The 26,474-nt window shown below is 45.0% G+C and overlaps 2 protein-coding genes across 11 annotated transcripts in view; both read left to right on the forward strand.

Annotated features, from left to right (window-relative positions):
• Positions 1–1,625, forward strand: part of CENPE (centromere protein E) — a 77,681-nt gene extending 76,056 nt beyond the window's left edge. For 4 of the 5 annotated variants that reach the window (XM_018049252.1, XM_013964484.2, XM_018049249.1 and 1 more), the window contains one exon: positions 1,235–1,625. In XM_018049252.1, coding sequence (XP_017904741.1) covers positions 1,235–1,329 — 95 coding nt within the window. In that variant the 3' untranslated portion in view covers positions 1,330–1,625. The remainder of the gene's footprint in view (positions 1–1,234) is intronic. The other variant, XM_018049250.1, reaches the window with a different exon arrangement.
• BDH2 (3-hydroxybutyrate dehydrogenase, type 2) overlaps positions 7,218–26,474 on the forward strand; it is a 28,626-nt gene continuing 9,369 nt past the window's right edge. Inside the window, exons 1-7 of one of the 6 annotated variants that reach the window (XM_018049253.1) lie at positions 7,245–7,312; positions 8,147–8,375; positions 10,498–10,680; positions 11,726–11,804; positions 13,752–13,848; positions 16,794–16,902; positions 26,371–26,431. In XM_018049253.1, the coding sequence (XP_017904742.1) occupies positions 10,609–10,680; positions 11,726–11,804; positions 13,752–13,848; positions 16,794–16,902; positions 26,371–26,431 (418 nt within the window). In that variant the 5' untranslated portion in view covers positions 7,245–7,312; positions 8,147–8,375; positions 10,498–10,608. Of the gene's footprint in view, positions 7,313–8,146; positions 8,376–9,466; positions 9,670–10,497; positions 10,681–11,725; positions 11,805–13,751; positions 13,849–16,793; positions 16,903–26,370; positions 26,432–26,474 lie in introns of all 6 variants that reach the window. The other 5 variants (XM_018049255.1, XM_005681358.3, XM_018049254.1 and 2 more) reach the window with 5 other exon arrangements.

Consider the following 26,474-nt stretch of genomic DNA (forward strand, 5'->3'; position numbering starts at 1 on the left):
AAAAGGCTTCATCAAAAGAGGCAGCTGCCAGATATTTAAAGCTCTGAGCAAAGGTCGCCAGGGTGTATGAGAGCTCATATATTTAGTCGCTCAGTGGTGTCTGACTCTTTGGGACCCCATGGACTCTCTCTCTCCAGGCTCCTCTGTCCATGGAATTCTCCAGAAAAGAATATGGGAACTGTGACAAAGAAGGAATCAGTTCATTCTCATCAACTGCACATCAAAAATGGAATTAAGTCAGCACCTTGACAGTGCTCTTAGGGAGATAGTAAAGAACAAAGCAATTTGGAAAAAAAAAAAACAAACAACTGAAACTGTTCAGCTCTTTGAATAGTATTTAACAAACACGTAAGGACCTTCCAGTAGTTAACACTTCCATAGAGCTTTTGGTGTATACACACACATACACATACCATTTTAGAAGAGTCTTTGGAAAAACTGATATGTTTTATAATCACCTTTTGATTTTATCTGACAGTGCCAAAGGCGCAAGCATAATATGAACTAATCCAACTGCAAATAAAAATGCTTAAGTCTCTTTGTCAATACATGGATCTTTCTGCTACGATTTTTAAGTGAAATAAAAGGCTGGGGGGATATATCAGAAATTCACCAATTCAGAATTAAAGGACATAATCCTTGAATTAGTATTAATAAAATATCAATATAAAAAGTTAATATCAGTTTTTAATTTTAATTATAAAAGGAAATTTTCATTATCTCAAGATCAGCTATCCTAGATTTATGCATATATAATTTTAAAAGTTATTACTTATAAGTAAATAGATGCAGTTAAAATGTTTTTTAAAGCTTCAAAGAAAGCTTTCCAATGATGGCTAAGTGTTCTCTAAAATACATAGTATTTGTATAGCACACTAGTTTTTTCCCTAAAAATAGGACAAAAGAAAATCAAACTCACCTAATCTGTTTGATTCACTTTGCTTCTCAGATTGATGGATTCCAACTAAAAATTTATTACTTCTAGGTTTTATGTACAGTATGGTTTTTCTAACCATTCATTTTATGAGAAAGTGGGGAATAAACATCTTCAACTCTGATGAAGCGAAGTCTGCCTTTCCAACAAGGAAATTAAGGACCGTGGTGAAGTGCCATGACTTACTCTCCCCATGCCCCTACTGTCACAGCTTCCTTTCCACTTCAGTTGTATTTGCGTTTTGTCTCTGTTTTCACTAAGATTACTTTTGTTGTTGATTTTTTTTTTTTTCCTCCTCAGAAGAACAAACTGCTGAAGTGGAGACCGAGGATCCCCAGCGAGGTCCTTGGCAAATGCCATCAGGAAAAGAGGTGCCAGAGTGCAAGACTCAGTAGGCTCCGCTCTGCCGCGTTTCTGGCGGCCCAGCCTTCCACGTTTGGAAGTGTCTGTGTTTATTGCTTGATGTGTCTATCCCTGGCAGGCATGTCACAGTCCAGCTTCAGTTCAGTTCCCACTTTGCCACAAGGAGGGGAAGATGAAGGAGTGGGATGCATTCCCATGATCTAGAATGGTGACGGCAGTGTACCTTCTTCTTAAACGTGGTAATCCTGTAGAAGTTGAAAAGTCTTATTTATTTATATGCTTTATAAAGAATAAAGTTATTGAAGGAAATTTCCAATCTTTCCATGTATACATTAAATGTATATATTTTTATTAATATAAAGTTATCCACATATGACTTAGAGAATTTCTAAGCATAAGTCGTAAGTTAATATAAAGCATCATTTGATTAACAAAATTACAGACTCCTCTTTTAGTGCCTTGAACATTCAGTAAATGTTTGATTAGTTGTTCCAGATCACAGCACCATGTAATCTAACTGATGGCTTCTTGGTGGGATACTCAGGGTATATCTGGCCCTGCTCTCTTCTGCTGTGTTGACTTTCAGAATTTTGCAGTAAAAATATGCCCATGCATTCCGTATCTAGGCTCTTAGGGACAGCAGGTGATACAGCCTCTGCATTCTCTAGTTGTAATCCTCCTTTTGCTGTAACAGCTATGGAAGTTGTTTCTCACTTTCTAGTTACAACCCCCCCACTCCCTGTGCAGGCACTCTAAACTGGTTTGTTATTAGACTTTGTAGTCGGTTGCACTTCATTAGCAACTGGGAAAAAAACACACCAATTTATTGTGTCCTTTAATTTTAGACACGAGGAAACAGCACCAGAGTTTCTATCGAGGTAAAGTTTTCTAAACCTGAGGTGCCCACAGATAGACAAGGCATCTGGACTTCATGCGGTCTGTAAAACCTCTGAAGTTCAATAGTAATTTGTGTGTGTGGATCCATTTTTCTAGAATACTAAGGTCCATACTGTCTCTTGTCATATCCCCAGAGGGGTCTCTGACCTATTAGAGGTTGTTACGAACTATGGTTTTAGAAAGTATCTGATACTTTATATCACGTGATTTTGAAAAACCACACAAAACAGCAAGATGCACTTAGAACAGAGTTACTGATTTCAAGGCATTCTTGGCTCTTTGGTAAGAATATTTATTCAGAGAAAGAGATTATGAATTGCATCACAGTCACCATTCTAAGGGGCTTCCCTGATGGATCAGATGGTAAAGCGTCTGCCTGCAATGTGGGAGACCCAGGTTCAATTCCTGGATCGGGAAGATCCCTGGAGAAGGAAATGGCAACCCACTCTAGCACTCTTGCCTGGAAAATCCCATGGACGGAGGAGCCTGATAAGCTACAGTCCATGGGGTCACAAAGAGTCATGACCCCAAAGAGACACGACTGTGCAACTTCACTTTCATCATTCTAAAGTCTGTGGATTGGATATTTAATGTCCACTTCCCCCAAAGTGTTGATAGTAGTAGGTAAGTTCACCTGAATAATAAAACTGTTCTGTGTGTGCTCAAGTCACACTATTGTGTCCAACTCTGTGACCCCATGGCCTGTAGCCCGCCAGGCCCCTCTGTCCATGGGATTTCCCAGGCAAGAATACTGGAGTGAGTCCCCATTCCTTTCTCCAGGGAAACTAAAGGCCATTAAAAATAAAATTAGTCATAGGGTTTCCAGTCTAAAAGAATGTTGCTTAACTCTCTGAACTTGGATGTCCAGTTCCTTCCTCAGATTTGGGAAGTTTGGGGGCCATTATTTCTTCAAATCAACTTTTTGTCCCTCTCTCTCTTCTGGAAGTACCACCATATGTTGGTCCACCAAGTACCTTAGGCTCTCTACACTTTTCTTTTTCCTTTATGCTTCTCTGACTGGATGATTTCAAATGACCAACTTGTTGATTCTTCTGCTTAATCAAGTCTGCTGTTCAACCCCCCTAGTGAATTTTTCAATTTGATTATTATTCAGCACCAGAATTTGTCTGGTTCTTTTTCATAGTTTCTATTTACTTGTTAATATTTTCATGCTGTTGATGCATTATTTTCCCAGATTCATTTAGTTGTCTGCATTGTCTTGTAGATCATTGAGCTTCTGTTATTTTTAATTCTTTGATAGGTGATTCTTAGATGACCATTTTTTTTAGTTTCTGGAGATTTATCTTGTTTTTTTCGATAGACCGTGTTTGTGTGCCTTCTGACGTTTTGCTGGGTTTTATGCATTTGAAAAAAAAGCAGCCACCTCTTCTGGCCTCATACAGGGAAACACCTTCATCAGTCAGCTTGTTTACAGATTTTGGGGGGGGCTCTGAAACCTTTGCGGGGTGTGCCACTTCTCTGGGCTTGCGTATGAGATTTGCCAACTAGAGAGGGCTGCCAAATTCTTTTTCAGGCGCGCATGATGTCTCCCTCTGGTGTCCGTCTACAGTACTGCAGGCTCTTTGGTGCTGCAGCAGCAAGTCACGCCACGGTCCTTCTTTCTCATCGGCCCCCGGGCATCCAAGTGTATCAGCTTCCCCATCAGCACCCCAAGTCAGGCGAAACACAAACCAGTCTCTTGTGCAGCCATTCAGAAAGCTGGAACACCAGACACTCACTCTTCTCCTCCCTCCCAAGAATGAAGCCTCCAGGGGGCACCTGGGCCTGACTGCAGAGCCACACCAGTCTCTGCAGGTTCTCTGGTGCCAAGCCGTGCCAGTTCCATCAACACTCCGAGTCAGGGGAGAGTAACCAGTCACTCGGGTACCCCTCTGAAAGCTGGAACTTCAGGTGAACCTTCCACTCTCCTCTTTCCCCTACTCCCATGATGGGAAACTGAGCCAGGGGCTAAGCTGTGCTAGCCCAGGGAGGGGTGGTTGCAGGTGAAGTGAAACAGCTCTTCTCGCCTGCTTCAGTGTGGCCGTTCCCAGCTTTGCCCTGACCTGGGGTACTGCCACCAGGGAAGCCTTCTTAACTGGCTTCTAAAGTTTTCACAAAAGTATTTTGGCCCATATATTGTTAAGTTGGTGTCTGTCAGGGAAAGAGAGCTTCTGTCCCTCCACCTCTGACATCTCCCTTGGTATGTTGTTTACCTCTAATGATAACAAGTTTCAATATTGTGAGTGACTGCAAAGGAACGATTATGAAAATCAGCAATGGAAACTCGTGAGAATGTTAAACAATATTATGGTCAGACAGTACTAAAATGATCTGAAAAGCAAAATTAGGACCAAAGGCAACAAAATATTCATAGGAAACATGCTCTCGAGCCTCACAATTATCACCGAGACCTTACCATTAATATTCAGCAAATATTAACCATCAGCTACGTGCTCATCATCAGGCTAGGCACCAAAATGTACTGCCTTTGTGGAACTCGTCGTATTTGGAAAACAACGCATATAGTTTTAATATGAACTGATCACATGTAAAGGTGAAAAAGCTACAGTCCCTAGCTTTGGAGAAATTTAGTCCACTGACAATACAAATGGCTAAGCAGATATTTGCATTACCATGAGGCAGGTGGTCATAAAGTAACCGCTACTGTTGAAGACCAGGGGATGAAGGCAGGCTCAAGAAAAAGTATCGGAGTTGGCCTTGATTAGAGAACTCTCATGTTCATAAAATGTGTATTCCAAAATCTTGAATTCAAAAGTCAAAGAAAAGGGATTGTTCTTAAAGCAAGGAGCACAGCTGGATAATGGTTGCAGATCATTAGATTCAACATTATAAACTACGGTAGGGCAATGAGGTTCTGTTACCAAAAACTAGGCCAGGATGTTTTGGGTTTTGGTGCCTTTTTTTTTTTCCTAAGGACAATATTTTCCATCCATTATAATTGAATTTTTAATAATGTTTATTAAGTACAAAAACACTCTTATTAAGTACTCCAGTACTTTGGCCACCTGATGGGAAGAGCCAACTCATTGGAAAAGACCCTGATGCTGAGAAAGATTGAAGGCAGGAGGAAAGGGGCATGACAGAGAATGAGATGGCTGGACCACATCACCAAATCAATGGACATGAGTTTGAGCAAACTCCAGGCCTGGTGATGGGCAGGGAAGCCTGGCGTGCTGCCATCAGTGGGGTCACAGGGTCTGACACAACAACTGAACGACAAAGTACAAAAATAGCATTTATACTGATGGCTTCACGCCAAGTCCTTCCTCCTCGTGGCATCCCTGAGGCAAGTGCTGCGATCGTTCCCAGACGAGAAAACAGAGATTTGTAGAGTTGAGTGACTGACCCAGCTAGTGCGGGAAAGATGTGGGACTTAGCTTCATCCTTCTGACTTCACAGTCTTTGTTCGGAGCCACTGTGATTACTATAAATACACATTCCCTCCAAGAGCAAAAAGCATCATCTAAAGAAGTTTATTTTCCCACATGAGAAGTTCAGAGAGCTGATTTTCAACAGTTATGGTTACTATAGGACAGCCTGTCACATGGTAATGCTGTCATCTTGAGACTGTCCTCAAGGAACCAAGGCCCTTCTCTCACTCACCCTGCTGTCTTTAATGTATCCTTCTGACCTCACACCAGGTCACAACATGGTTGCCATGTCCCTAGGCATCACACTGCATTCCAGGAGAAAAGAGCAAAAGCCAAAAGCCTTTCAGAGAGTCCTCAGGGTTCTAGCCAAGAAAGACGACCTCGGCGATTTCAGCGTACATTTATTTCATTGACCAGCTCCAGAAGCAAAGAAGGCTGGGAATTTAAGAGTTGTTTTCCAGCTTTTATAAAGTAAAAGGCAGGGGAAAGTGAGTTACACGGGCATTGAGAGACCCCTACTTAAATAGCACGTGCACAAACTAGCTTAAACAGCATCTAGGCGCAGTTACAAGCCTGTTAAGTGTGAGTTAGTAAGCCTTGTAGAGAGGGCTCACATGACCTGGTAAACCTTTTTCCATCTGATATTTCCATTCTGTCTCCATTCTCTTTGGCCGAACTTGATTTTTGGCTCTTACCCAGCATGCACTTTGAAGTTCCCCGACTCAGCCCCCGCAGTACGCTCAAGATGACTGCTTTCTGCCGCTACGTTTGTAATGAGTGTTACAATAGATTGCGTGTGACAAAATAACCATACTCATACCTTAAAAGCACGAGAGAATTTCCCCGCCTCAAAATAATCTAGGTCAGGGTGCAGGAAGGAAGGCTCCAGGATCTTCAATGACCTGGTTTCCTTCTATGTTGTTGCTAACTTCCACATGCAACTCCTGGCTCATTCTCTCTCGAGTGCCCCCAGAGCAACACATAGTAAGTGCAAATAAAAGAGCCGGACTTCGGTAAAATTGGAGCTTCCCTGGTGGCTCAGAGGATAAAGCGTCTGCCTGCAATGCAGGAAACCCGGGTTCGATCCCTGGGTTGGGAAGATCCCCTGGAGAAGGAAATGGCAACCCACTCCAGTATTCTTGTCTGGAGAATCCCATGGACAGAGGAGCCTGGAGGGCTACAGTCCACGGGGTCGCAAAGAGTCGCACACGACTGAGCGACTTCACTTTCACTTTCTCGGGAAAATTGGTGAAGGAAGTGATTTCTACATTCTAAGACACCAGATGGTTGGATGGCATCACCAACTGGATAGACATGAGTTTGAGCAAGCTCCGGGAGCTGGTGGTGGACAGGGAAGCCTGGCGTGCTGCAGTCCATGGGGTCGCAAAGAATCGGACACGACTGAGCGACTGAACTGAAGACACCTGCTGCTGCCAAGTCGCTTCAGTTGTGTCCAACTCAGTTCGACCCCATAGACGGCAGCCCACCAGGCTGCTTTTCCACTTTTCCCTTCTAGCAATCGGAGTTAACAATTCCACCTAAACTCCACTAGATGGCAGCACATACACAGAAAATACGTGACTGTGCGCCTAATTTTCTAAAAACTGAAACTTGAACTACAAATCCCAACAGGCATTACTAGGCACCTGACTTGCTTCTGCACAAAGGTCTTAAGTTTCTTGCCAGCGCTGTGGTCTGGAGGACGCCATGAGCTTGCTGCTCTAAAGTAAGTTTCCCAATATATTAAAAAAGAAACTTTGGCGGCGGGGTGGGGGTGGGGGTGGGGGTGGGGGACGGGAAAGGAGAGTTTTAATTTTCAGATGTTTCTTTGTTCTGCACATTACCTCCTTCAGGATTACTTTTAACTGTAAGTTCAGGATAAGAAGGGATGTTTAACAAATTTGAAACTCTGGTAAGTTTTTCAAAATAGCCAAAGGAGTCTATTGTAGACATCCTTTTTCCTGTTCGTCAAGAATTCCTGTAAAGGCTCTGTGTCTCTGGACCCTGCATTCTTACTGCGGAGGGCGGGGGTTCAATCCCTGATCGGGGAACTAAGATCCCATAAGCAAGGTGGGCCAAAAAAAAAAAAAAAATAGCACTTTGATTCTAATATTTGGAGTAAGCGATCGATCTTGTCTGATTTTCACGTTAAATTTATTGAAAGTTGCCTCATTTCTCCATTTCAGATTATGTTTGCACTCATTTTTCCAAAGAAATGCGTTTTCGTGTAATAGTGCAGTTTATCTAGTTACAAGGCTTTAGCTCTAAAATCTGACCCCAGAAAGAAGGAGGACAGCTCGGAGGAGGTCATGAGTGAGCAAAACGGCTGCCCTGCGCTTCAAGCGCTTTTAGTAAGCGCTTCTCTAGGTGTCAAAGCTTCCTGGCGTGTGCCTTCACAGGGCCGTGGGCCAAAAGTCACTGATGACAGCAGTGTAAAGTAGCAGCTTTTTAATACATCATGCTCAGGATTGGGGGCGGGTATGGATTATTGGGGTTTCTTACTTTCCAAAATATTATATTGAATGTTTAGCTTAACTTTTACCATGGTTTAACTTAAAAGGTATCACTCATGTAAGAAGGAAAAAAAAAAAAAAACCACCTAAAATTGCATCAAAGTATGTCGAGCATTGTGAACGTCCTGCTTCTCCGTCAATCACAGAGCATCAGTGAAGTCGTAAGCTAGTCCCGGGGGGCAGTTCTTAGACCCACGCGCTGTCAGTCTGGTCCTGCAAGAAACTTGACTCCTGGAGAAAGTTACACACGCACGAGTTTTACTAGAGGAAATGCTGGTATGGGAGAAAATGAGGAGGGAACTGGGGCTGGGAGAGAGGTTAGACCGCGACAGAGCGGAGGAGCGGACGAGGGGCTGGGCGGGGTGCGCGCATCCCGCTTCCCTTGCAGTCCGCGGGAGGAGCGCCATGGCAGGCGGGAGGGGCTCGGGGTGTCCCCAGGCTGCGCTCGCCTTGGCAGTCGTGCCGCACCCAGGCACCCAGGCACCGGAAATGGCCCGGGGGCGGTGGCCTCGGCACAAACTCAGAGACGGGTTTCAGACCGCGGCGCTGACATCGTGGTCAGTTACGGGTACCAATTCCGCGGAGCCGCAAGGCCCTGGCGCCCTGTGGGGATTTGGAACCACAAGATCTCTGTATCCAGGATCAGGAGGCCTGGGTTTGAATTTCTAGCCGTGAAACACTGGGCGAACCACGTAATCTCTTTGAAATCAGTGCACTGGCGACCAGGCCCTGGGTCAGCTCTTACACACTCTCTTTCGCCGCTGCCCTCCACCCCTCCACCCGCCTCTGCACGACTGCAGTTTCCTCCGAAGAAAACCAGCTGCTCAGTCCCTCCCCAGGCCTGCTCTCCAGTGAACTTTCCAGAATACACATCTGGTCCTGTCGTGCTCTCAAATCCTCCAGTACCGATTGCCCACAGGAGTAACTAGCCCTCAGCGTGGAGAGCTGGGACAGAGGTTGGAGGCTTGAAAGTGTAGGCGAGTTACCGCAAAAAGCCAAGGTTGGCTGACGAGAACAGAGATAAGTTCAAAAAGAAATGACTGGATCATGTGAGCCCTCCAGGCTAGACTAGCTAGCTCTCTGCACTCTTTATCAGACAGGTAATGAGCAGACTGGGAAGGTTATTTTGTGCATGTGCTATCTGTTAGCTCACTCAACACCTACCCAACTCGCCTCCCCCAACCCCTACCCTTTTCAGTGTGTAAAGACTGGAAAATAAAACTCGAATTCTTAGCCTCTGCTGCTAAAGCTGGCCAACAAAACATGGGCTGGAATTTCAGAGGAGGGCCTCCTCCCAAAATAGAAAAGCCAGGTCTCTGAAAGACTTCTGTCTTTTGCTCCCTTCATTGTTTTTGCCTGGAATGCAGATATGATGTCTTGGGAGAAAGCAGCCATTTTGTGCCTGTTGTGCGGTCAGAGGCATACACTAAGAACTGCAGGGTGAGAGAAAGGACTTGGTTCCTTGCAGACAGCCTCATTTGATCATCACTTGACTCTTCACTAGCTGAAACCTCGTCACTAGCCTTTCCTGTCACCCTGCGATCTGGGTTACAGTCCAAGCATTGACCAGGTATCTTCTGTAGATCCTATTTCCCCTGTGTCAGACTTCCTCAGTCCTCCCTTTTAAAAATCACTGTTTGTGTCTGTTAAAGTGTTACTGCTGAATGCTCAAACTTTAATCAGCAGCACTGTGGGGTAGGATGCTCACATACGGAAGAGTCAGGAGGCCTGGCTTTGCTGTTGACCAGCCCTGTGACCTTGAGCAGGTCAAGTCCATTCCCTCAGGTGTAAAAGGGGGGTTTGGGCAGGCTCTGACTTTCCAACTCTTATTTTTCAATGACTCTCTGAGGCCAACTGTGAAATCTTACCAAGAGCCCTGGAAAAACCACAGATGACTGATAGTACAGACCCCAAGAAAAGTGTACAAGGGAGGAAGCAAGAAGCAGTCCCCAGTAGGGAGGACCCACGCAATGTTTGCAGGCAGGGGCAGAGGGGAGAAGGTGGTGAGCTGTACCAGCAGCAGAGGCTGAAGCAACCTGAAGATGGCTTGAAGTCTCACGCCTGTCTGTCATCAGGTACCGCTTCAGCGTGTGTCAGTCGCTCAGTCGTGTCCAACTCTGCGACCCCGTGGACTGCAGCCCTCCAGCTCCCTCTGTCCATGGGATTTTCCAGGCAAGGAAACTGGAGTGGGCTGCATTCCCTTCTCCAGGGGATCTTCCCAACCCAGGGATCAAACCTGTGCCTTCTGCACTGCACCCAGATTCTTTACTGACTGAGCTACCAGGGCTTTGCTAAATGTTTTTATATGCAAAGCTAGGCATTTAGGGTAAGCGTTCTTGGAGATGGATGGGGATATTCTCAGGTGGTGGGAATATTTGACAGAGGTGTGTGTCTTCAGGGTCTTAAAGGAGTCCGTTGAACCATTCCTTCTAAATGTTACTGCACAAGGCCACGGGCTACAGTATAAGCCATTAAATACACGTCTGTAGATTAAACTGCAGGTTCCAGGATGGGTCGACTTGATGGGAAGGTCATTGTCCTCACAGCTGCTGCTCAGGGGATCGGCCGGGCAGCTGCGTTGGTAAGTTATCTTCTGTTGCTTGCTTACTAACTTTTGCGGTACCAAAAGTTAGTTATGGGGCCAGGTACCATGGTTATTTAGTTCTGCTCTTTTTTTTTTTTTTTTTTTCCTTTTGTGCTTCTATTGTCTTAAGTTACAAAAAGGAAAAGTGACTACTCCAACTCCAGGCAGATGAGGGAATGAATACCTCACATTTATCCTGTGACGTCACTGATAACCTTTAACCTGAGAAACTTATCTGTCTGCCTCAGTTTCTCTGCACAATAATAAAGTCACTGAAGGGGCCCTACAGAAGTGCATTGTTTTCTGAAATTATGTCAGTTCAGAGGCAGGACTCCAGACTTATGAGACTATCAAGTTGTCTTTGCCTTCTAATTTATATCAACTTCTCGCACATGAAACCCCCACCCGAGCTAATAATCCACTTTTATTAAGAGGAAAAGTGTTGAAATAACCCATTTTTCTTTTATTATTTGGATTGTAGTCTCTGCTCAGAAATAGAGTGCAGGCTTTAAAATCAAAGAAAGGTAGTATTGTGAGAGGTGTTCAATAACTGAATCCTAGTTTTTGTAAAAAAATATTTATTTGGTCTTACAAAGTCGGGCTTCCCAGGTGGCACAGTGGTGAAGAATCCGCCTGCCAAAACAGGAGACTCAAGAGACTCGAGCTCAATCACTGGGTCGGGAAGATCCCGTGAAGAAGGGAGTGACAAGCCACTCCAGTATGCTTGCCTGGAGAATTCCATGGACAGAGGAGCCTGGTGGGCTACAGTCCATGGGGCATGATTGAGCAATTGAGCACAACCACACACACACAAAGGGACAAAGTCAACTGACAAGCACAGTGTATGACACATCGTTCTAATTAACGATAAAACTGGTTAAAAATGTGAAGAACGAGGTGAGACTAGGGAGTGTGAAATTTCACCTACTTCATGGGAAAATAATAGCTACAGTAAGATAAAGGGGAGAGGCTAAGTGACTCGGTTCACAAGAGCAGTTTAACCAAGTAAACAAAGGGTTCATTTGTGCATTGTGTCTCCCAGGCTTTTGCAAGAGAAGGTGCCAAAGTCATAGCCACAGATATCAATGAATCCAAACTTCAGGAACTGGAAAAGTACCCAGGTAAGCACCTCCATATCTTGATTTTGACATTGGCATCTACAAGGGATTATAAAGCATTAGCACTTTACATGTTGAAAGAAAATTCCTTAGCTGTTCAGCTCCACTGGCCTTCTATTTAAAGCCAGATTCTCTGATACCCAGTTTGTATTTTGTGAGCCTGCAGACAAAAATCTGTACACTTAAATGTATGAACAAAGTTTTTAAGATGCACACTTAAAATTTTTTATTTATCCAACATGTCAAGGGATTCAATAGCTAATTATGAAGTCGGATGTGACCGTTTAAGTCATTATGACAGCTTCTTACTTCTGAGCCCCCCTCCTCTGAGGGCAGCAGTGTCCAAGAGAAACATGACGTTTGTCATAGGCATAATTTTTTCTAGTAAAACATACATTTTAAATGTTAAAAGAAACAGGTGAAAAGTTTAAGAATATATTTTATTTAACTCAATATGTCTAAAATACTATAATATTAATGTACTCATGATCAAAATTATTAATGGGGTATTTTACATTTTTTCCTAAATCTTTGAAACCTGTGTGTATTTTACACTTAACAGCATGTTTCCAATCAGACAAGCTACACTTTAAGGGCTCAGTAGCCACATGCAGCCAGAGCCTGCTATACTGGAAACAGCTCAGCCCTAACATTACATATCATGGCCAGAGACGCTAAGAAATTGTTCAGGTGTTTATTACCCCTTATACTATGGGCTTCCCTGGGGGCTCAGACGGTAAAGAATTCACCTGCACTGCCGGAGACCCAAGTTCTATCCCTGGGTCAGGAAGATCCCCTGGAGAAGGAAATGGCAACCCACTCTAGTATTCTTGCCTGGAGAATCCCGTGGACAGAGGAGCCTGGTGGACCACAGTCTACAGCGTTGCAGAGAGTCACTCAGTCATGTGCGACTAACAGTTTCTTTCTACCACTTACTGCATACACCACACTGAACCTAACTCCAACATCAGAGAGCTTCGGGTGACTCGGAAAGAAATCAGAACAGAGCACTTATTTAGAAGCTGAATAGAACAGGTTCCATGATCAACACAGATCAGTTCACTGACCTAGTTAACTGCACAAGACTATCTTGAATTGTAATTCCAACAAATCAAGCTGTTGGAATAGAAAAGCCCTACAGAAAGGAGGCCTTTCTGAGCCTCGGTTTCAGTCTTCGCTTTCTGTTTATAAACTTTTCTTTCTGTATCCAAAAGAGAATAATGAACCATGTATTATTTAAAAAAAAAAAAAAAAAAAACATAAAAATAATGACTGCTGCTTCCGTTCGAGAATGTTCAGGGGTTTTTGAATAGCTGGTGCAGTGTGTATCTCTCACACCCCCATGCCAGATCTCTTGCGGCCAGTTTTCAAGTGTTTCATCCCTTTGTCTGGGCTCTCATTTCTTCTCCTTGTAATTCGGTCCAAAAATAAGTGATGATATCTTTGGCCAGCAGAGTTATTTCTGAAAAATAATAAGATTAACATAAAGGTAAAGTACACAAGTAAAAACAATACCTTATCCACCGCCCCTGCCTTTACTCTTGACACAGACAGAATCCAGCATCCCTGTAGCAGGGCTTGACCTCTGGGGGAAAGAATGGGCTGAAATGAGCTGACTTGCAGCGATTACTGCTGGCTTACTGAGAAGCACCTGCTATTGATCATCCCCATGTCACTGTGAAGTCTTTACTCAGAAAAGACCTTTATCATTTAATTTATGGACTAGAGAGAAGGGGAAGAAGAAAGAGAAGTGTTATTGGGAGTCAAATGGGGAGACTTCAAGATTTTTACTGATAGTCTTAAGATTATGAAGACCCTACGAATGGGCAGCAATCCTACGATGCCTACCATACGGATATTACCATCGTCATACTTGGAAACAGCTGAATCTTCCAGGCTAAGCATCCTTTATGGATACAGGCAAATAGCACCCTTTGTTTTATATTTCAGGTATTCACACTCGGGTCCTTGATGTCACAAAGAAGAAGCAAATTGACCAGTTTGCCAATGACATTGAGAGACTTGATGTTCTCTTTAATGTTGCTGGGTAATTCACAACTTTTCACTTCACTCTTCTTACAGAAAGCTTTCTGCAACTTTCACACGAAGAATTTTGATAAAGCAAAATTATTCATTGTGAACCATAATATATTCCTTGGGGGATATGACTAAAATTTTGGACAGAATTTTTATTACAATTAATATCAGCAAGTAAAACAGCCGTAGACACTGACATAGGCTTGGGCTCTAGAGGCAGTTAGGGTCACTCAAGGCACCAGCACTAACACGAAGCTATTGCTCTTTTCAGGGCTGGTACCAGGCTCATGCCAACAGACTTGTCACTGATGCTCCACTAGGACTGATAAAATAATATGAAAAACTTTTCCCGTAAAGTGTCTTTAAAATGACCCCCTGTCACAGTACATTTATCAGAAGCCAAGTACTCAGGTTATTGAAATGTGAATGTCCCCAGTTTTTTGGCACATTCTAGCAAGTTCTTTATACCTCCCAAGCTCAGTGTTTCTTATCAGGACAGTCAATCCCAGCAAAAGAAGGTTCACGTTGTACCTTTATACACAACACAAAGAGAATGACTTAATTGAACCTCATGGGGTGGTACCAAGCTTCCTGACCCACACACGTCAGCTAGAACTGGAGCAGCTACATGTAGATTCAGCCACTGCTGGAACCCACTCTCCCTTCTCAGGTGTATCAGTAGATGTGAGTAAATAGCATCTCAGTAGATACCTTCCAGATGTCCCACTTTTCTTAGGCAGTGTTACATTTATACCCCTGCGTTGGTAGAAGAATCCTAGAACGTTCTAATATAGTTTTGTGGTTCTACCTAATCATGATTCAGAGTGGAAAAAAAAAAAACCTCTGCATTCATAGTTTATCAAATGTTACAATGTATGGAAATTAAATTATAGCAACAATTTGTGATGATCTGGTTTATAAATAACCTGCTCATCCCTCATATGAGGATATATGCAGAACTGTGGGAAAAAACAACTAGCAAAATCAGTTTTTGAGCATCTGTTAAGTGTTCAGCAACCTAAGGGATACAGAAATAGAGCGTGTGATTCTTGCTGTCATTCAGTTGAACTGGAAATACAGTGGTGTCAGAACCAACAATCTTTTATAATTAGTTACATCATTTTGGTCCAGGGGACAGTGAAATCGAGGAGCACTCAAGTGTTTAGAAAGCTTCCTTGAGGAAATGTGACTTCAAAAGAGTGAGGTTTATATTAAAGGTTTGCTTTGTTCTGCAGCGTCTGCTCCATATGTTAGAACTGTACAGCAGGGGCACTGTTTTGCTTCTCTGAGATGAGGCTTGTTTCCTTGAGTTTCGATTTCTCCTTGAGAATGTAAAATTTGTGCGACCAGAGGGTGCTCTTGAAGTAGTAGTTAAGCATTCTATTCTCATTTGTTTTTTATTTATTTTTTAATGGATTTCCCTGATGGCTCAGATGGTTAAGAATCTGCCTACAATGCAGGAGACCTCAGGGTCGGGAAGATCCCCTGGAGAAGGGAATGGCAACCCACTCCAGTATTCTTGCCTGGGAAATTTTCCTTGGAGTTTTGATTTCCCTTGAGAATGTTACCACCCTTATGGCAGAAAGTGAAGAGAAACTAAAAAGCCTCTTGATGAAAGTGAAAGAGGAGAGTGAAAAAGTTGGCTTAAAGCTCAACATTCAGAAAACAAAGATCATGGCATCTGGGCCCATCACTTCATGGCAAATAGATGGGGAAACAGTGGAAACAGTGTCAGACTTTATTTTTGGGCGCTCCAAAATCATTGCAGATAGTGATTGCAGCCATGAAATTAAAAGACACTTACTCCTTGGAAGGAAAGTTATGACCAACCTAGATAGCATATTCAAAAGCAGAGCCATTACTTTGCCGACTAAGGTCTGTCTAGTCAAGGCTATGGTTTGTCCTGTGGTCATGTATGGATGTGAGAGTTGGACTGTGAAGAAAGCTGAGCACCGAAGAATTGATGCTCTTGAATTGTGGTGTTGGAGAAGACTCTTGAGAGTCCCTTGGACTGCAAGGAGATCCAACCAGTCCATTCTGAAGGAGATCAGCCCTGGGATTTCTTTGGAGGGAATGATGCTGAAGCTGAAACTCCAGTACTTTGGCCACCTCATGCGAAGAGTTGACTCATTGGAAAAGACTCTGATGCTGGGAGGGATTGGGGGCAGGAGGAGAAGGGGACGACCGAGGATGAGATGGCTGGATGGCATTACCGGCTCGATGGACGTGAGTCTGCGTGAACTCCAGGAGTTGGTGATGGACAGGGAGGCCTGGCGTGCTGCGATTCATGGGGTCGCAAAGAGTCGGACACGACTGAGCAACTGAACTGAGAATGTTAAATTTGTGCCACCAGAGGGCGCTCTTGCTCTTGAAATGATCGTTATGCAGCGCGTTCTCATTTGGTTTGGGGTTGGGGTTTTTTTTTTTTTTTTAATATTCATTTATTTTTGCTGCATCAGGTCTTAGTTGCAGCATGCAGGAATTGAGGCCCACGGACTCTCTACTTGAGGCAAGCGGGCTTGGTTGTCTTCAGCATGTGGGATCTTAGTTCCCTGCCGACGAATGGAACCCACATTTCCTGCACTGGAACCTGAATTCTTAACCATTGGACCACCAAGAAATCCATGTTTATTTTTAATGACAGTGATTTTCCCGTGCAGTTGGTATAAAATTTCTTATGTTTCTTAGTTTCCAAACTCCTGCTTTCTTTTATTTATTTATTGATTTTTTTTCCTGCTTTCTTTTAAAAGAAGTTTTTGGTCTTAAACTTTTTTAGCTTATGTTGTTAGAATACTTCACCTAATGTACTAAGTGATACTAGGTTTGACTTGTTAATAGTCTTGGTGATGGAAGGGACAATGGTCCAAGCCAATAAAGAACAGTGGAAAGGATAAGGAAATTCAATGGGAGTTTTTTAGGATGATCATCTTCCCCATTGCTTAATCACTCCTCCAGCTTCGTCCATCACGGAACCATCCTGGACTGTGAGGAGACAGACTGGGACTTCTCGATGAACCTCAACGTCCGCAGCATGTACCTGATGATCAAGGCCTTTCTTCCTAAGGTGAGGCGACCAGCATCGCTAGCATGAGCATAAGTGGGTCTCCACACTGGACATCCAGAGAGGATCCCCAGTCTGATAGTAGCTCACATACTGACTAACCTGAATTGAACATGTATATCAAGACATTTAATAGAAATGAACTCGTTTACCTTTCCACTTCATTCACTCAAGGGCTATGTGCCAGGCTGCATTTCAGATGAAGAAGGCATCAGAGAGTTAAACAAAGTCCTTTCTATAATGAAAGTCCTGTGTTTGAGAGGTGAGATGGGACCATATGTCATCCAATAAACGTATAACATGTGGGAAGGTTGTGAGTACTATGAACTAAAAAGATGCTAGGTTATCAGAGAGGTCCAGGAGGGCCTCACTGGAAAAGTGTAACTTTGACAGAGGTCCCAGGGAAGTGAAGGAGCTGACCGTTCAGCTATCTGGGATTGAGTTCCAGGGATTGGGACAACAAGGGGGCTTGTGGGCCCAAAGCAGCCTGATGAGGTAGGTACTGCTTTATCACGTCCAGTGTGCAGAGGGATGAAGCTGGGGGGTTAGATAACTTGCCCGAGGTCATGTGACTAGTCAAATAACTAGCCATGCAACTAGGAAGTGGTTAGAGCCAGGATCTGAACCCTAGAAGCTGGGCCCCTTCTATCTTTCCTTTCTGTCTTTATGGCTGGAGTGACTCTTTGTCGCTGTGCATGGGCTCTCTCTACTTGCAGCGAGCTGGGGCTACCCTCTAGTTGTGCCGCTTCTCGTTGTGGGGGCTTCTCTTATTTTGGAGTACAGGTTCTAGGTGTGCGGGCTTCAGTAATTGCGGCTCGCCGGCTTAGCAGCCGTGACGCACGGGCTTGGTTGCTTTGCGGCATGTAGGATCTTCTCAGACCAGGGGTTAGTCCTTGCTTGTCCCCTGCATTGGCAGGCAGAGTCTTGCTGGACCACCAGGTAAGTCCTGGGCCCCTTCATGAGCGTCAGTGTCTGGGCACACTCTCACTGCTTTTCTGTACCCTGAGTATTCGCCTTGCACTCCTGCTTTCAGCCGAGCCACAGAGGAACCAGCAAGGTGAGAGACAGCATGTGCTAAAGAGAGAGTATTCCTCCTGAGTCTGCTGCCCTTGCATTCACTAGCCTTCACACAACTCATCACTGTTTTAAATTTATTTTACAAACAAGCATTAAGTGCGTTTCAACTGAGAGTGCCACACTAGGTGCTCTGGGGGAGGGGAACAGAAATATGAAAAACATTGACTTCAGATGAGCTTATGAGCCAGCAGTAGCAGACAGCACAGGCTCAGACAATGAACAAGGTGGACTTTGCACACAACCGGCTCAGTTCAGGGTTGTAAATTGAACCCTAGAGAAATGCAGAAACGCTGGGCTGGAAGAAGCACAAGCTGGAATCAAGATTGCTGAGAAATATCAATAACCTCAGATATGCAGATGACACCACCCTTATGGCAGAAAGTGAAGAGGAACTAAAAAGCCTCTTGATGAAAGTGAAAGAGGAGAGTGAAAAAGTTGGCTTAAAGCTCAACATTCAGAAAACTAAGATCATGTCATCTGGTCCCATCACTTCATGGCAAATAGATGGGGAAACAGTGGAAACAGTGTCAGACTTTATTTTGGGGAGCTCCAAAATCACTCCAGATGGTGATTGCAGCCATGAAATTAAAAGACACTTACTCCTTGGAAGGAAAGTTATGACCAACCTAGATAGCATATTGAAAACCAGAGACATTACTTTGCCAACAAAGATCTGTCTAGTCAAGGCTATGTTTTTTCCAGTAGTCATGTATGGATGTGAGAGTTGGACTGTGAAGAACGCTGAGTGCTGAAGAATTGATGCTTTTGAACTGTGGTGTTGGAGAAGACTCTTGAGAGTCCTTGGACTGCAAGGAGATCCAACTAGTCCATTCTAAAGGAGATCAGTCCTGAATATTCTTTGGAAAGACTGATGCTGAAGCTGAAGCTCCAATATTTTGGTCACCTGATGCAAAGAACTGACTCATTGGAAAAGACCTTGATGCTGGGAAAGATAGAAGGAAGGAGGAGAAGAGGACAAGATGATGAGATGGTTGGATGGCATCAGTGATTCAATGGACATGAGTTTGAGCAACCTCTAGGAGACTCTTGAGAGTCCCTTGGACTGCAAGGAGATACAAACAGTCCATTCTAAAAGAGATCAGTCCTGGGTGTTCTTTGGAAGGACTGATGCTGAAGCTGAAACTCCAATACTTTGGCCACCTCATGAGAAGAGTTGACTCATTGGAAAAGACTCTGATGCTGGGAGGGATTGGGGGCAGGAGGAGAAGGGGACGACCAAGGATGAGATGGCTGGATGGCATCACCGACTCTATGGATGTGAGTCTGAGTGAACTTCGGGAGTTGGTGATGGACAGGGAGGCCTGATGTGCTGCAATTCATGGAGTCGCAAAGAGTCAGACACGACTGAGCAACTGACCTGAACTGAACTGAACTGAAATGCAGGAGAGCTGCCTCTCTCTTCCATCCCAGCTGGGTTAGATGGCTGACACAGTGAATGCTGCCCCAGCCCAGGGCGGGAGATGAGTTTTCTGATGGCAACACAGTTGCTGATGCTTTGCTGTGGGCATTAAGCCTAACATCAAGAAAGATACAGAAGAAAGCTAAAAGGAAAATTGGAGAAATTGACTTAGTAATGAGGGAACTTTTTTAATCTACTTCTTTAGTGTCTAGAAGGAATCTTTGGATTGGCCCTGGTGGCTCCACTGGTAAAGAATCTGCCTGCAATGCAGGAGACCTGGGTTCAATCCCTGAGTCTGGAAGATCCCCTGGAGTAGGAAATGGTAGCCCACTCCAGTAGTCTTGCCTGGAGAATCCCATGGACAGAGGAGCCTGGTGGGCTATAGTCCATGGGGTCACAAAGAGTCGGACACAACTGAGCAACTAACACACACATGGAATGTTGAACTAGCAAATTTTTAAAATATACACATTTTTAAAACTTTCTCCTTTTATTTTTTTCTTTTTGGCCAAACTACACGGCATGCAGGATCTTAGTTCCCTTTCAGTTCAGCTCAGTCGCTCAGTTGTGTCCAACTCTTTGCGACCCCACGAATCGCAGCACGCCCTTTACCAGGAATCAAACCTGCATCCCCAGCAGTGGATATGCAGTCTTAACTGCTGGACCACCAGGGAATTCCCAGGATTGCTTTTTTCTTCTTTTTTGTGCCTGCTTGGAATTCATGAGAATCTGAACTGGAGTGTATTTCTTGAAGACTGATCCTTAGCACAGGGTCGGAGGAAAAGCTGAGGCTACGGTAAAAGAGGAAGCCTAGGTCAGATGGATAAGACTGCCGCGTGTGTCGGCAACATATCTGTGCACCGAAGGTCTGGCAGACACTGGGAAGGGTGTCGCTGCAGGGTACAGTGGGAGCCAAAACTCAGACTTGTTTAAGTGTTAACTTTTAAAATATCAAATGCTAACTTCCAAATTAGTGAGTTTGCCTCTGAGGTAAAGCAACTTAGCAGTAATCCATGTGAGCCAGTGACACTCGGGTGTAAAAAATCCCAAGAGATACTAATGACTGGGGTGAGAAATCAGAAGGCGTCACTTGTTCACGTGACCCTAACAGGCCTGACCCGGGGTTTTGGAATCAGGTGTCGGAAGACCTTAGGCAGGCCTGCGCTCTGCCCCTGAGTCACCACGGGACCTGGGAGATGACACTCTCTCAGCATCTGTTTCTTCTATTTAAAATGAGGGTGACAGATCCCACAGTCCTTTCCAGCCGTAATTATGTTCCTTAACTATGATGCACATGTGCCAGCTTAGAACTTTCCAGGGGAAGCCAGAGTTTGGAGTCTCAGCAGATTTGTAAGGTCAGGTGGTCAAAACAGGAATAATACTGGGTATTTTTGTTCATAAATTGTTATTGTTGTTGTTCAGTCGTGTCTGACTCTTTGTGACCCCATGAACTCCAGGGTTCCTGAATAAGCATACAGAAAACCATTCCAAGACTAAAAGAGCACTGAAAAAGCAGAGAATAAATTAAAAATACTGTAAAAGGGGGTCAGTGCAGAATCCAAGGCCCGCCCATCAGAAGAGAAGATCCATTACAGCAAGGATCCGGGAGTGTCTTGGCTATTTGGGGGGTCTTCCTCTTTGCTGAGTCTTAGACGAGTCCCTCACACATTGAGGTGCTGAGCAGACATTTGCTGGATGAAGAAATGAATGTCGGTTGTCGGTCCGGGTAGAGGTCAGGCATGGAATCACTGAAGACAAGCCAAGGTCTGCCAAATTTAGGAGCTGAGCTCTGGTCAGGGAGGGCAGAAGAGCTCATGGTAGGGCCAACTAGATAGAGCTAGAGGGACTCTTTAGAGATCTTTGTAGCACCTGCCTGAGTCTCTGAGAAGTCGATGCTTGACGGCACAACCGTGTCCAGGCACTTCGTTTTATTGTCACACCTGGCAGAGAGGAGCGTTCACAGCAAGACCGCAGGTGCTGAGCCGGTGGCGAGAAGGCAGCATGGGAGGAAGGCAAGGGCTGTAGGTTCTAGAATCAGCCGGCAGACCTGGGCTAAACGCATAGTCCCAGGGTTAGAGGGCAGCAGTGATATGTCCCAGGTGACTGTATTCCAAAGTACTGCCTGGGGAGTTTATTGCATTTCAGAAGATCGGAGACTGAACTTATTCAATAGTCCATCTTTATAAATTAAACTGTGTGTGTGTCTGTGTGTGTGTGTGCTCAATCATGTTATCATGTCTGCGTCTTTGTGACCCCATGGACTGTAGCCCACCAGGCTCCTCTGTCCGTGGAATTCTCCAGGCAGGAATACTGGAGTGGGTTGCCATTCCATTTTCCCGGGGATCTTCCTGACCCAGAGATTGAACCCACGTCTCTTGTGTCTGTCTCCTGCAGTGGCAGGTGGACTCTTTACCACTGAGCCTCCCGGGAAGCCCCACCTGGGCTACATATATTCCATGGGCTTCCTGTGTGGCTCAGTGTAAAGAATTCACCTGTCAATGCAATAGACAAAGGAGATGCAGGCTCGATCCCTGAGTTGGGAAGATCCCCTAGAAAAGGGACTGGGCACACACTCAAGTATTCCTGCCTGGAGAATTCCATGGAGAAAGGAGCCTGGTGGGCTACAGTCCACGGGGTCACAAAGACACAGACATAATTAAGTGACTGAGCAGGCGCAGCACATGTATTCCACATATATTAAAAATGGATTGTATGTTTCAATTATACCTCGATGAAACTGGGAAAATTAATTAAAGCAGGTTATGTTATTTGCTAAAATGGATAAAAAAATAATTTTAAGGCTTAGTTTTCAGCACTGTTCAGTTCAGTTCAGTTCAGTTGCTCAGTCGTGTCCGACTCTTTGCGACCCCATGAATCGCAGCACGCCAGGCCTCCCTGTCCATCACCAACTCCCAGAGTTCACTCAGACTTACATCCATCGAGTCACCATCCAGCCATCCTCAGTCGTCCCCTTCTCCTCCTGCCCCCAATCCCTCCCAGCATCACAGTCTTTTCCAGTGAGTCAACTCTTTACATGAGGTGGCCAAAGTACTGGAGTTTCAGCTTTAGCATCATTCCTTCCAAAGGACTTCCAGGGCTGATCTCCTTCAGAATGGACCGGTTGGATCTCCTTGCAGTCCAAGGGACTCTCAAGAGTCTTCTCCAACACCACAGTTCAAAAGCATCAATTCTTCGGTGCTCAGCTTTCTTCACAGTCCAACTCTCACATCCATACATGACCACTGGAAAAACCGTAGCCTTGATTAGACGGACCTTTGTTGGCAAAGTAATGTCTCTGCTTTTGAATATACTGTCTAGGTTGGTCATAACTTTTCTTCCAAGGAGTAAGCGTCTTTTAATTTCATGGCTGCAGTCACCATCTGCAGTGATTTTGGAGCCCAAAAAAATAAAGTCTGACACTGTTTCCACTGTTTCCCCATTATACTTTGCTAATTTTCCTGGTCTTTTCTTGCAAGGACTCCTCTTTATTATATAGACACACAAGTTGTGTTGAATATTTTCTTTTTCTGCCAACTTGACCTCATTGGGTCATCTCAGCCTCTCCTTGTATCCCTTTAGTCCATCCAACATAAGACCTTACGGTTATTTTAGATTTTCTGCTCTTAAGTACAGTTAGTAGCTAAGTACCAAAACAGAAAGTAAGACTGCCAGAAGGAGACAGAGAATCTTGGCAAACTCATCTCTGGGTCATTGAACCATTGCCTTCTCCATTCCTCACCTCTCTGGAAGCTGCTGGAGAAACTTGCCCCAGCGGAAGTGTTTCTTTTGTTAGAGCCCTTCCACTGCCTACGGAGACTACTCCCCCGTAGAAACTCTTTGTGTACTTGCCTTTCATAACAGAGCATGTCCCCGGTTTTCCTCCCTGTGTCCTCCATCTCCCCCACCACTTATTCTGACTCTTCACCTTCTCCTCCTTGTTCCATACAGCCATCCCCACACCCTCTGATTTCAATAAGTTAGTGCCCATATTACCACCAAAATCTTGACTTTCTCTGTTCACTGACGCGGAATAAATAAGTACGGAGACAGGGCTTGGAGAAAGTAGGAAAATGGCTTTAATCCCCAGTGGGCCAAGAGGAGAACAAAGCAGGCCACTACCTCAAGAACTGTGCCCCCCACATGCGGAATCTGAGGGGATCACATAGATTGGGCTCACAGTTTGGGGTGTGTGATAAGGAGCAAAGTAGTGAGAGTGTTGCATTCTTTTTCTGGTTTCAAAACAGTCAGAGCTGGCATCAGGTAGCCCATAACTGGGCCTGGCAGTCCAGTAATCAGGTCCATTTGTCTGTGGTTTATCATACTGTGGCCCTCTTTTGAAATGCAAAAAGCTACAAGGGGTAGTCTCCAAAAGAAGGGGGAAGGTAAGCACCTGGTCCACGATGTAATTTACATAGAGTTAAGGGGCAGAAGGTGCAGGTTGTAATTTACATAGTGTCTGGTTAGTTTTGTAAGGTACAGACTAGTAACCGTTGTGGTTAAGCTGAGAGTGATTAACTCTTTCAGGCCCGTTTACGTTTCTTCTCCAGTCTGGTCACTGTTTCTTTTCCTTTCCTTGTTCTCAGCAGAGGAAAATCTTCATTGCTGTTTTTGCTGCAACACCCATTAGACAGGCATTCTCTCTACTCTCACTTCTTCCCCCTCAAACATTCATGGGTGGGTACCCATGTGAATCTGCCTGCAGTGCAGGAGACCCGGGTTCGATCCCTGAGTCGGGCCTGGAGAAGGAAATGGCAACCCACTCCAGAATTCTTGCCTGGAAAATCCCGTGGACAGAGGAGCCTGGCGGACCACAGCCCATGGGTTCTCAGAGTCGGACACAACTGAGCGACTGACACTTTCAACCCATGCCCTTGCATAGGTGTGTATCTCTTAAAAACACACATATGTCTTTTAATTAAGTATAAGTTCCTCTGAAAACATTTTTAATTCAAAGCAGCTTTTTTCACTGATGTACCCTTTTAGGTCTGGGGCAGAGCTCAGCCATCTGCACTTAAACCTAGCACCTCACAGAGTTTTGATTTATTAAGTATAGTGACTGGCTGCTGGGTACCCTGTCTAGGAAGACAAAACAGTCACATACCCTCCTTTTAAGACCTTCACACTTTCCATGGGGGATTCTGATGGAGGTATTGTTGGGTAACACTGCCTTAGATGGGGTGAGGGGTGGAGCCTTCACTGCAGGCAGCCAGGTCCCAAGTCCTTTCCGAGTTACCTCGATTGTCTACACCTCTGTTGCCCACAGACATCTCTGGTCTCCACCTTTAAGCCGTGTCCGACTGCGACCCCATGGAGTGCAGCCTGCCAGGCTCCTCAGTCCATAGGATTTCCCAGGCAAGAATACCGGAGTGAGCTGCTATTTCCAACTCCAGGGCATCTTCCCGACCCAGGGATCGAACCTGTGTCTCCTACACTGGCAGGCAGATTCTTTATCGCTGAGGCCCCTCCTTTCCTAAATCCCTGCATCATCTTCCAGTGATCCCCTGTACAGGAGGCCAGGGTAATTTTTCTAACCTGCAAATCTGAGCATGCCACTCCCCTCCGCATTAAACCCCTCCTTGTCTCCACCGAAGTGCCTTCTGGTTTAAACCCAAATTCCTAAACTTAGCCCCTTTGGCCTCTGCAGCCTCCTTCCTCCCAAATTACGTGTTCCAGCTGTACTCATCCCTTCCTCCCACTTCTGTGACAGTCTTTATACAGGTGGTTTACTGTCCTCAAAATACCCTTTTCTTTTCTTTTTCTAACTAATATTCTAGCTTTCAAAACATCAGCCGTCCTCTGCGTGCCCCTCAACCTAGGCTGCCTCCTTCTCTGCACATCCCACTCCTTCTCTGTGTCGGACTCTGCAGACATGGAGATGATGCGCGATGGTACCGGTGGATTTTTGAGTTTAGAATGAAGGAGCTACTGCTGAGATAACATTCCTGCTGCAGGTTGTATTGGCTGCTTGGATCAGACTGGTAGTTCTACAGGCAGGCCGGGACTGAGTCGCCTGTCTTAGAATCGCTGGTCGTGACTCTGTACCTGACCACAGTAGGTAGTCAACAAGAATGTGATAAATGGTAAGAGTTTTCCATCAGGAACACACAGTAACATTAACATTCATCAGCCTTTCGTTTAGCTCAGGGTTCCTTCTTAGTCTTGCCGATGCTCTTGTGCCCCAGGAAGGCAGTAACTCCTTGAGTAAAGTTCCTGCCGATGTGTACACAGGCCGTCAGTTGCCGGGAGTGACTGGGTGAGACCGTTAAGGCTGCTTCACAATGCTTAATGTTAACAGTTAATAAGGTATCTCTGCAAACTATAAGTAAATGTACATCTTTTAGTCTGGGCTTCCTTCGTAGCTCAGTTGGTAAAGAATCTGCCTGCAATGTGGGAGACCTGGGTTCAATCCCTGGGTCGGGAAGATCCCCTGGAGAAGGAAATGGCAACCCACTCCAGTGTTCTTGCCTGGAGAATCCCATGGACAGAGGAGCCTGGAGGGCTACAGTCCATGGAGTCACAAGAGTCGGACTCAACTTAGTGACTGAACCACCACCACCACATCTTTTAGTTTGGTTCTTATTTTTGGCTGTGCTGGCTCTTTGTTGCTGCGTGGGCATTTCTCTAGTTGCTGAGAGCGGGGGCCACTCTGGTCACTGCACACAGGCTTCTCGTTGAAGGGGCTTCTCTTTTGCAGGACACAGAAGGCTCTAGCTCACATGGGCTTCAGGAGTTGCAGCTCCCGGGCTCCGGAGCACAGGCTCAGGAGGTGCTGTGCGTGGGTTTAGTTGCTCCACTGCATGCGGCATCTTCCCAGAGCAGAGATCGAATCCACTTCTCTTCCTTGGCAGGTGGATACTTTACCACTGAGCCACCAGGAAGGCACCAAATGTACATCTTTTAAAGAGGTAGAATTTTTAACCTACAGAATAGCATGTTTTGGGGGGGGGGGGTTTGTCTTTGTTTTGTTTTGGCAGATGCTGGCTCAGAAATCTGGCAACATTATCAACATGTCCTCTGTGGCTTCCAGCATCAAAGGTAGGCGTGTCTTCCTCTGGGAATCATGACCCACAGACTGACA

This window comes from Capra hircus, chromosome 6, assembly GCF_001704415.2.
Source record: "Capra hircus breed San Clemente chromosome 6, ASM170441v1, whole genome shotgun sequence".
In the NCBI taxonomy this organism is placed as follows: domain Eukaryota; kingdom Metazoa; phylum Chordata; class Mammalia; order Artiodactyla; family Bovidae; genus Capra; species Capra hircus.